Here is a 12121-nt window from a genome sequence, read left to right as displayed (position 1 = left end):
CAATAAGATACAACCATTTGGCCCATCCTGTTGGCATTACACTCCCATGTTCGCTTTCACATGGCGTGCATTTTCACATGGCACATGGCATGCTTGCCAAAAGAAAATACAACTATAAAAGCCACTGAAAAAGGGCCTTTAAAATATTCATCTTGTTGACTGTGTGAGTGTATGACAACATCATCATCAAGGAGATGCACAACATCATCATCTTGTTCATGCAAATGCACGAGGAGAATGCATGAGAGTTTTCATTTAATGAGTTCATTAATTCCATAGTTAGGTTGTTATCATGAAAATTTGTTATATTAGAAACACTCGACTACGGGAGCGACTAGGGTGGGGGAGGGGGGAAGGGTTAACGGGGGTTGGGGGAGGGGGTAAGAGGGCAGAGAAGGGGATGAGGGTGGAGGTGGGATGGGGATCATGTGTATGTACGTGCACACCAAGCGGATGGTGGTCTGTTAATATCATTGTTATTCCTCTTTAACGGTCACAATTATTCACACGTTATTGTCGGGTTGGCTGGGGGAAGCTGAGCCCAAGTCTTCCACGAATCGGCTGGCCAGGTGCTGACATTCGACGAAGATTATAATTTGTAATTTGTTCGGATTATGACGAAACTTGGTGGATGAGTTGGTTAGGTGACAAGAACAGGCCCATTCGATTTTGATCAATGTACAGATGCAGGTACAGCCTATCTGTGGGATACAAAAACATAGATTGTTCGCCAGGCGGAGGAATGCACTCTTCGTTAGTTTGTATGAACTGACCTTGTGGTTTTATGTGTATTGTTTTTATCATTCCTGTATTATTACCCACACCAGAGGAGAGGGTATTGTATTTGGGTCCACTTGTTTGTCGGTTTGTCATATTTACACAATGTGCCAACCAAGGCCACAAACGCCACCTGGTGGTAGCCAGAATTACACATTCTATTTTTTTGTCAACTGAGTACCTCTATAAAGTACTAGCAGAAGTACCCGGCATTGCTGGGCGGGGGAGGAGGAGGGGAGGGGGAAGAGGAGGGGAGGGGAACAGGGGGAGGGGGAGGGGGGGAGGGGAAGGGGGGAGGGGGGGGAGGGTTGTGGGGGTGCCCTGGGGGAGAAGAGGCCCCTCCCCCCCCCTCCCCCTTCCCCCTCCCCCTCCCCCTTCCCCCCTCCCCCCTCCACCTTCCCCTCCCCCCTTCCTCCCCCTCCCCCCCCTTCCCCCTCCCCCTTCACCTCCCCCCTCCCCCCCCTCCCCCCTTCACCTCCCCGGCCCCCCCTCCCCCTACTCCCTCTTCCCTCCTCCCCCCTTTCCCCCCTCCCCCTTTCCCCCCTCCCCCCTCAGCCCCTCCCCCCTCCCCCCTCCCCCTCCCCTCCTCCCTCCCCTTAACACCAGGGGGGTTGACCTCAGCCCTGTCATCCTACCGAGGTCGGCAAATTGAGTACCAGTTCACGGTAATCTATCTATAATTCCAGTAATCTCTGTGTGTATGTATGTATGTATGTATGTATGTATGTATGTATGTATGTCTGTTTGTCTGTGACCGCTGTTTCTCGACAACTACCGGTCCGATATACTTTAAACTTGCCAGGTATATTGCTGGGGACCCGAGGATGTGCCTTTTCAAGGTTTCATATTAATCGGAGAAGTAGTTACCGAGCTATGTCCAAAAAACGATTCAACCAATCAGAGAGCAGCGAGCTATCACGTGTGCCGAACGTGGCGATCAGACTCTGCCTCGGACGGCACATTTGAGAGCGTATTCATTTATTTCACGTTGGCAAACTATGTTGGCGTTCAACTATGTTTTAAAACTAATTAAAACTAATTTGCGATTCATCGTAACTGCGATATGCGACCTTCCGGACAGTGAAGACTGCACTTCCGGCAGCCAATCACAGAACGCGTTGTTGCGTAGGCGTGGCCGATGTGAGAGCGAGCCGAGCCGAGCGCGTGCGCCATTACGGTTCGTAATTCGATTTCTTCCGGAGAAAATAATAATTTCTCGATTTCTTATGCGCATTATTTCTCCCAATTCAGTCAGAGCGAAGGGCGGAAGCGAAGAGCGTTGTTTTTTTTTGTTTACGGGCGTACGGGCGTACGGGCGGGGTAGAGCGTACGGGTAGCGTTTTTTTTTTTTTTTGGCAAGGAACGGGCACCCACGTACGGGCATGCCCTAGTATATTATAATTTATGGTAATCTATGCAGCATGACATGGTCATCACGGAAAACAAGGCGCCTTTGCCGGCGCAAAACGGCTCTCCCAGGGTCAAACTCGGTATCGTTGTGAGCGCACGGTTCAGCCCTTCAGGAAAATGTTTATTTTGTAAAAATCGAACCACGCGTTAAAAAGATATGACTGGTTGTGTTCGCCGGCACGTCGGCGCTCGAATCGGCTCGCGATAAAATCCAACACGTCCTTTGTCGGGGTCGTCTGAACCAACCACGGGGCCTAGAAGGCTGGGACCGGTCTCGAAAGTTAGGTCTCGATCATATCTCGTAATGCTGGAAGCTGCACGTCTCTGTGATAATCTTGTGGACCATGACAAGAGATCGTGCGAGTCGCTCGCAACGGCTTCAAGCACTTCCGCATTCGACCATTTCATGAACGCCATACGCCCCGCCCATCAAAGCGCGTACGTATTAAACAAACATACAGTGGCCCATGTTTCGATTCCCTCCCTCTTCTGCTAGCGCTTATGCGCTAATGCGCTAATTTTAAAACCCGAAGTTTTTTAAAATTTAAGGTGTGCTGTAGTTGCTCTGAGACGTACTGATTCCGAATATGCCTTTGGTTTTTCTCTGCGATGAGTAGTTCTCGAGCTATAAGAGGACAAACAAACAAACATACTTTACTGCTTTATATATATAGATGTACAATTAGAATCCGAGACCCCGGCGAGGGTCTACAATCTCTAAATGCTCTATTGTAGCAGCTACCGCTGGGTTTACACATTCGCCTTGCACCTACCAAGGACGCGGAGCGATCACCATGCCGGGCTCGTCCAGGACGCCCGGGCAGGCCCGCTCTCAACTTGCCAGGCCTCGTCCGGGACGCCCGGGCATGCCCGCCCTCGACTTGCCAGGCCGCGTCCGGGACGCCCGGCCACGCCCCCTCTCGCCTTTCCCGGGCAAACGCTCTGGGATAATGTGTGTATATATATTGCTGCCCGATAAACGGGCTTTTCAGAGTACCCGAGTTGTTTTGATTCAATAAAGAAACTCGGACGAATTCCAGCTTTTTGTCGCGTCCATTCTTCCGATTACGTGGGAGCACAGCTCCTACATTGGTGACCTACCGACATGGACACGGCAGTTGCCCTCAAACTGCCTACCTTCTGGGAGGCTCACGCGGCGGTTTGGTTCGCCCAGGCGGACTCCCTGTTCGCCCTGCGAGGCATCACGGCCGACGACACTCGCTTCCACCATGTGGTAGCAGCGCTCGGCTCAGCCACCGCGGCCCGTGCCCTGAGCCTCCTCGAGAGCCCGCCAGCCGCTGACAAATACGGCGCGATTAAAAAGCTCCTCCTCGACGCTTTCGCCCTCTCATCGGTGGAACGCGCACGGCGCCTGCTCGACCTGCCCGAGCTCGGCGACACGTGCCTGTCCGAGCGAATGGACTGCATGCTTTCGCTGCTCGGCGAGCACTCTCCGGCATTCCTGTTCCGGGAGCTGTTCCTCCGTCAGCTGCCTAGCCCGGTACGCCTCGCCCTGGCGAGCACGACGATCACGGATCCTCGCGCCCTCGCCAGGGAAGCCGACAAGATCTCCGCGGCAGGCCAACGCATTGCAGCAGCGACCTGGGGCCCACTGCCATCCGACGCAACGCCCATGGTGCCCGAGCACCCGGCACGGTCGACGACCGAACTGCCGACGCAATTGGCGGCCGCTACGCCGAGCCGACCACCTCCAGCACGACGACCGGGGCCTCCACCTGACCAAGCGTGGTGTTACTATCATGCCAGGTTCGGACAGAAGGCCCAGACATGCCGACCCCCTTGCACCTTCGGCAGGCCGGGAAACGGCCGGGCCGGCATTCATTACCAGCCATGAGCGCCGGCCACACGGGCAACTTACTTTTCATCATGGACAAAGCGTCCGGACGGCGCTTCCTGTGCGACACCGGCGCCCAACTGAGTGTCATACCCGCCTCCGATCAGGACAGGCAGTCCGCGGTTTGCGGCCCCTCCTTGGTTGCGGCCAACGGATCGGCCATCCGCACCTTCGGCCCGCGCAACGTCACCCTCTGCTTCGGCGGCCAACGCTTTAATTGGACTTTTGTAACCGCAAGCGTGCCCATGGCTCTGCTAGGCGCTGACTTCCTCTGCGCACACGGACTGCTGGTGGACGTCCAACGGCGTCGCCTCATCAACGCCGAGACCTTCAGCTCCCTGGTATGCACATTGAGCAGCTCTGCTCCGACCGAGCTGGCATGCGCCCTCCCGGCGGCGAACGAGTTTGCTCGCCTGCTCACGGAGTTCCCGGCCCTCACGCGGCCGACGTTTTCGGCCGTCGCAGTACGACATGGGATCGAGCACCACATACCAACCACGGGCCCGCCGGTCTACGCCAGAGCCCGCCGCCTCGACCCAGCCAAGCTCGCCGTGGCCAAAGCCGAGTTCGACGCTTTGGAACACCTCGGCATCGTGCGGCGCTCCGATAGCGCGTGGGCTTCGCCACTACACATCGTCCCAAAACCAGGGGGCGGCTGGCGCCCATGTGGCGACTACCGCCACCTTAACGACGCTACCACCCCCGACAGGTATCCGATCCCGCACATCCAAGACTTCTCCGCCCGTCTGGCAGGACGGGTCATTTTTTCAAAAATCGATCTCGTACGGGGATATCACCAGGTACCTGTCATGGCGGCCGACGTCCCTAAAACGGCCGTCATCACGCCGTTCGGCTTATTCGAATTCCTGCGGATGCCGTTTGGCCTCAAGAACGTGGCTCAGGCGTTCCAGCGCTTGATGGACGGCGTGCTGCGTGACCTGCCGTTCCTCTTCGTTTACCTGGACGACATCCTCGTCGCCAGCACGTCCCGGGCCGAGCACCTCCTCCACCTCCGAACACTGTTCGGGCGCCTCAGCGAGCACGGCCTCATCGTCAACCCGGCCAAATGCCACTTCGGCACGATGGCCGTTGATTCTTTGGGCCACCACATCACCAAGAACGGGGCCGTGCCGCTGCCAACCAAGGTCGAGGCAATCACCACGTTTCCGCGTCCCCGCTCCATAAAGGCCCTGCAGGAATTCCTGGGAATGGTGAATTTCTATCACTGCTTCGTGCCCCGCGCTGCTCAACTCATGCGGCCCCTCGACGAAGCCCTCCGGGGCAAGCCGGCCAAGCACGACATCGTCTGGTCCGCAGCAATGGACGCGGCCTTCAAAAGCTCAAAGCGGGCCCTCGCCGACGCAACACTGCTCGCTCACCCGGTGCTCAACGCTCCCATCGCCCTCACCACGGACGCCTCCGACTACGCGGTGGGCGCCGTACATGAGCAATGGGTGAACGGGGTTTGGCATCCACTCGCATTTTTTCAGCCGGCAGCTCCGGCCGAACGATCTCAAATATAGCACGTTTGACCGTGAGCTCCTCGGTCTACACCTGGCCATTCGCCATTTCCGCCACCTCCTGGAGGGCCGACCCTTCACGGCGTTCGTCGACCACAAGCCGTTGGTTTACGCAATGGCCAAGGTCACGGAGCCGTGGTCGGCCCACCAACAGCGCCACCTCTCCGCCGTGTCGGAGTTTACCACGGACATCCGGCACGTCGCCGGCAAAGACAACGCCGTGGTCGACTGTCTTTCTCGGGCCAGCGCGAACGCGGTCCACCTCGGCGTGGACTTCGCGCTTATGGCGGCGGACCAAACCACCGACACCACGGTGCAAGCCCTCCGGGCGGCGGACACGGGCCTCCGCCTGGCCGACATCCCCTTCGCGGACACTGTCCTGCTCTGCGACGTCTCCCAAGGCCAGCCTCGCCCCATCGTGCCCGTTACCTGGCAACGCCGCATCTTCGCCTCCCTCCACGGCCTTTCCCACCCGGGCCGGAAAGCTTCCCAGAAGCTGGTGTCGGCGCGATTCGTCTGGCACGGCCTTCGACGGGGGCGTCCGCGATTGGACCAGCACCTGCACAGCCTGCCAACAGGCGAAGGTCCACCGACACACCCAGGCCCCGCTGGCACCTTTCACCGTGCCCGAACGACGTTTTGACCACGTCAACGTGGACCTGGTGGGCCCCCTCCCCCCATCACGGGGTTCACACACCTGCTCACCATGGTGGACAGGACCACCAGGTGGCCGGAGGCCGTTCCCCTCGCCTCCACCGCCGACGTGGCGCAGGCTTTCATCGCCACCTGGGTCACCCGCTTCGGCGCACTGGCGGACATCTCGTCAGACCGCGGACCGCAGTTCACCTCCGAGCTGTGGGGCGCGGTCGCCCGCAACCTGGGGGTCAAGCTCCACCGTACTACGGCCTACCACCCCCAAGTCAACGGGTTGTGCGAGCGATTCCACCGCTCCATGAAGGCCGCGCTCATGGCCGGCCTTCAGGACGGCGGTTGGGCCGACCGGCTGCCGTGGGTCCTTTTGGGCCTCCGCACGGCCCCCAAGGAGGACCTCCGGGCATCCACCGCCGAGCCTGTCTACGGCCAGGCGCTACGCGTCCCGGGTGAATTCGTGCCCGACGCTACCAGTCCCTGGTCCGCAGCTCACCAGCGCTCGGACCTCCAGGAGGCCGCCCGACGGTTTGCCCCCGTGCCAACGTCCCACCACGGTGACCCCCAGTCCTACATCCCCCCCAGCGCTTCGCACAGCGGAGTACGTTTTTGTGCGTCATGACGCACATCGGTGGCCACTACGGCCACCGTACGACGGGCCCATCCGGGTCCTGCGACAGGACGACAAGTCGTTCGTCATCGACATCGGCGGCAGGTCGGACCGGATTGCGGTGGACCGCCTCAAGCCGGCGCACGTGGACATCGACCAACCGCCACGGTTGGCCCTTCCGCCGCGGTGAGGCCGCCCCCCGTCCACGGTGCCCCCCACTCGACCGCCCACCACCACACCGGACCCCCCCCCCCCCCACGACCCGCCAGGGGTCGCTTCGGCCGGGTCATCAGGACCCCCCTTAAATTGACCCTGCCGGTGCAAGTCGATTCTGGGGGGACGTGTGTAGCGGCTACTGCTGGGTTTACACAATCGCCTTGCACCTACCAAGGACGCGGAGCGATCACCATGACGGGCTCGTCCAGGACGCCCGGGCAGGCCCGCTCTCAACTTGCTAGGCCTCGTCCGGGACGCCCGGGCATGCCCGGGCACGCCTGGCCATGCCCGCTCGACTTGCCAGGCCGCGTCTGGGACGCCCGGCCACGCCCCCTCTCGCCTTTCCCGGGCAAACGCTCCGGGATAATGTGTGTATATATTGTTGCGGATATGAGGATTGCATTTTTTTTGATTGTGTTGTATTATATTGGAGATGGTGATGAACATTGTTGGATATGGCCCCTCCTGCCTCCAGAGTTGTATAAAGGTAAAAAGGGTGTCCCATAATTAGTCCAAAAGCATACACGTCAGCCAATCATAGAATACCCCTGTTCGATAGTTATATCTTATTATGTGTTTTAGGGTAAGGCTGTGTCTCCCATTAATTGAAATACTCCATTGCACCAGTGAAAGAGATAGATTCCCTTCATTCCCATTCCCAAAACCTCCATTTCCCCTTTCGTCATTGCCAGGCCTCGATCGCCATTGCCAATTACATCCCCTCCAATTGCCGCCATTGACCACGAGGCAGGGTTGGTGAAGAAAGGCGGGTCCCCACCTCGTCAGGGAGGGGAGGAGTGAGCCAACCATGAACAAGGGGTTTGGCTTGAGAGGGCGGAGAGAGAACGTTTGGGGGAGGTTCGAAAAGGTTGAGGGGCGGGGCCTATATAACCCGCCGGCGGGGCGTTCCCAAGTTGAGTCCAAGAGAGAAGTCCAGCAGTTGAGACAAGGAGGGAGGAGACAAGAGCTGGGGCGTCAGAGCTGAGCTGTGTGCTTGAGCCACCGAAACTGCATCTACAGCAGCTGGAGCCACCGAAACTGCATCTACAGCAGCTGGAGCCACCGAAACTGCATCTACAGCAGCTCGAGCCACCGAAACTGCAGCCACAGCAGCGTGAGGCCTGGACGGCAGTTTGGAGCAGGGCCGCGAAGGAACGGCGGCTGCCCAACGAGCCGATCATGCTGCAGGACCAGTTGGACCTCCCTATCCCGCCAGCCATCCACCTGCCATCCCTATCATCATTCCCCGTGTAAGTGTGTTCGTAGTCTGTCTTTTGTCTTGTCCCTGGGAATAAATTAAGCTTGTATAAGCTAAAGATTTCACTGTGTCACCTGCGTCTCATGTCCCTGTAAATAAACGTGACTGCTTTCTTCTTGCTTATATGTGTAAATAATAAACCCAGTTACTCTTCTGTACGTCTTCTTCCTCTTTGCATTCGGTCGCTTTAGAGTTTTCCAGATTGAGCAGCTGCGGTGCGATACGGCCAACGTTTGGGTTGTATCGGGAGTTAGTCGGGGAATAACTGTTCGGTCGCGGAGCCTCCGCTCGGCAAATATAACATCTTTAACCGCGACCGTAACAATATATTGCTGCCCGATAAACGGGCTTTTAAGAGTACCCGAGTTGTTTTGTTTCAATAAAGAAACTCGGACGAATTCCAGCTTTTTGTCGCGTCCATTCTTCCGATTACGTGGGAGCACAGCTCCTACACTATATAGTTATTTAATAGGGTTACAACCATTCCATGCTGGGATACCTGCTGTAATTGTTCAGATTATTGTACACCGCCCCTCCCTATTCCATCTCAAGGCGCTGTACGACGTCGCCGCCGGGCGTCGAAGACCTTTGGTGCCCGGAGATGACGTGCGCCAAAATGCAGTACTCAGTTTTCACTCCGTTTGTTTGTCCCGGCGATATCTCATCCAGCCTTTGAGCTAGGAAGCTGAAATTTGGGTACAATGATGAACAGTTACCTTGGCAAAAACGGTATTTTTTATTGTTTGATTGATCGATTGATTAATTTATGCTGCACAACAGCATCGCTTGGTGCTGAAGGCGCCCTGGCAATGTCGCGAGCTGGATGATATGTTATTCATTTATTTGGCAATGGTGCGGTGTACTTTGAATGAATGCAGGTGCGGTGTACTTGCTTTTATTATTTTTCCGTTTTGTTTTCATGGGTTTATTAGCTTTCAAATTCATTTTCTCGGCCACAATTGGTCGGTCCGGTTGACATGAAATTTTCACCACAGTATGTGTCCACTGATGTAGAATTTTTTTAGTGATAATTATGATGTTATATGTCACATGGTACATACACCATCTTTGAAAACCCAAAAAACCTTGGATCTCTATCTCCGAAACCGCTCCATGGAAAAAAAATGAAACATGGCTCATTGCCAAGTACTTCCTATGTGGAATAAGTGGTGTTAATCATGACGTTATCATTGCCTTCATTATGACGTCATAATTCGACAAGTACAAAGCTTGATCCGATCAGTATGAAAATTTGTGAGGGTGACTTCACAAAAATTGTAGTGGAGAATGTAAATTTATGACGTCATAGGTCACTTGGTTTGGCAGCCATATTGGATTGAACATAAAACCTTAAAAAATCAAAAAAAAAAAAAATTTCATCTTTAAAAAATGTTTTTTTTTTAAATATTTTAAAATCTCCAGAACAGCTGACCAGATCGATGCGAAACTTCATGCACATGATCTGCTAGCCTTGGGGAATATACTCTGTAATTTTAACCTCATAGGTCACAAGGTCTGGCAGCCATTTATTTTTAAGAATAGACCTTTAAAAATCCACTTCTCCAGAGCGGCTGGACAGATCGAGGCGAGACCACACACATGGTCCCCAATCCTTGGGGATACCAGGCTGTTCACGAATAATACATAGGTCACATTTTCTGGCAGCATTTGTGGATCATCGGAAAATAAATAAATAAATATTTCTCTGAAACCGCATAAGCTATTGAAGTCAAACTTTACAAGTATGATCTAATCAAGCGGAATGCATGTTTAAAATTTCACAGTGATCGGTGCTGTGGTCTGCAGCCAGAATTTTTTAAATATTGACGAAGAAGGACATCATGGGTCACGTGTCCGATCAAAGCGGGGTTGTATCAAAGTGGGATAGCTGGGAACCCGGTCATAACTATCCGCAGTTATAAAGTGGCCTGTTGTAGGTGGCCCATATCGTAATTGTTATTCTCACCATTTCTATTTGCTGTTTTTTTTCTGTACAGAGTTGAGGCTCATGGAGGAGCTGGAGCACAGGATCAGGACGTAACAGAACGAAAAGAACAGAAGAAAGACAGTGGGTGGGGGAGAGGGAGAACACACGACCAGCAGAGTTGAAGGACAAAATAGAGGGAGACGTTGAGAAATAAGGGATGTGGGGAATAATTTGACTTTTTGGAGGGCACAGGGTGTGAGCAAGATGGATAAAGTAGGCCACTCTGTCTTGTTTGCAAATATGACAGATGTTTATATCCTGAAAAAGATAGTGCTGATTTGCATCTCAGAATGCTTCTTGATATGTGAGCAGGTCGCAGATATCTACTGAAGAATTTTTGAACCTGCGCTATGAGCGGACAGACTGCGCAATCATGGTGTCCGCCAAGAACAACCCTTGTGGGCCTGATTCTTGCTGTTATGGAGATTTCCAGCAAGCCTTCGTCGACAGGTAGATGTGTGTGTATGTGCGTGTATGTCCTTATATCCTCTCTTCACGGCCCCCTTTACCCTTTGTCATTTTCCTGTACACTTCCGCTGAACACAAAGCGAGGATAACAGCCAATATAAACATTTATATGTTGTATCAGTTTACATTCTCTATTTGTGTTCATTTTTACTCCACGCATGTAAAGTGAAGAGCAGGGTTAAGCAACAGGTTCACTTCTGTCTGTCTGTCTACATCCACAAACATCAGTTTACATTCAACGGACAACTTAATTTAAACTGAATGTTCTATTTTGAACACTAATCAGACCATGAATCTGAAAACTAACCTACAGTTTAGCAGTAATTTCTCTACGAATTCATCCTGATCATGCCTGCGCAGAGAGGAGTGAGATAATATTTTCCTCTGTCTGCCTGTCTGACAGTCATTCATCTAATGTCTGTTATAAAGATGCAGACATGCAGACATGCAGAGAGGATCAATCACCATCTTTTATTCCAGGCAACACTCAGTACACGGCACTCCAATTCATTTGAAAATCATTCCAAACAGGAAACTCAGTTTTTAAGGATGTCGTGAAGGCCACAAACACCAAGCACGAATAACTAATCTAACGTGTTCAATAAGGTGGTGTAGTAGACACTGCGTCAATGGCGGTAGACTTCCGGAATTTATTTTTAATTCAACCTTTATCATCTTTATTTTATTCCAATTAAATAATACACTTTAACACTGTAGAATGCAAATTGCCGACCTGACCCTTTCAAGCCCCTTCAGTATTTGCAGTACTTGGAAATGTTAAATCATGTATTGCACAGCACACTGCTTATACAGCGCTGAAGTTCTGGATTTTAAACGACCTTTGAATGAAGAACCACCTTTAGAGGCCATTTTTCCCCGCAGAGCAGGGGTTGGCCTTTTTTGGGCACCATGGTCCCCTTTTTGAAGCAATGTTTTATGGTCGGATGCCCTTCCTGCCGCCAACCCTGTTAGTTGCCTCTTGCGGCACACAGGGAATTACCAGTGAACTGGTACTCAATTTGCCCACCTCGGAAGGATGACAGGCTGAGTCAACCCCCCTGGTGTTAATGCAGCGATCGACTGGGATTTGAACCCAGGATCTTAAGATCCCAAGCTGGCACCCAAACCGCTAAGCCAACACCAGGTTTCTTTGAATGAATGAATATATATATATATTATATATATATTGTTACGGATCTCCGACATCGGCTCTCCCCTTATCAAGGGGGGGTTAATCCCCCTGTCCTTTTATCTGGCCGACACGAGTCCTGGAAGTTATAACGTTCCTTCCAGTCGGTGGTAAATAGGGTTGTTGGTCGATTTTTAGTCCTATTACCTAATTAACACCACCGACCGTAAAGCAAGGGAATAA

At 53.3% G+C, this 12121-nt stretch overlaps 1 protein-coding gene across 1 annotated transcript in view; it reads left to right on the top strand.

Moving 5' to 3' along the window:
- Window positions 1-12121, top strand: part of LOC137422039 (5-oxoprolinase) — a 149360-nt gene that overhangs the window by 15251 nt on the left and 121988 nt on the right. The window contains exon 5 of the mRNA XM_078772561.1: window positions 10594-10731. Within this exon, the coding sequence (XP_078628687.1) occupies window positions 10594-10731 (138 nt within the window). The remainder of the gene's footprint in view (window positions 1-10593; window positions 10732-12121) is intronic.

This window comes from Myxine glutinosa, chromosome 2 (genome assembly GCF_964187855.1).
Source record: "Myxine glutinosa chromosome 2, kmMyxGlut1.1, whole genome shotgun sequence".
Lineage (NCBI taxonomy): Eukaryota > Metazoa > Chordata > Myxini > Myxiniformes > Myxinidae > Myxine > Myxine glutinosa.
The sequence above is the reverse complement of the archived record's forward strand: the minus strand, read 5'-3'. Positions and strand labels throughout refer to the sequence as shown.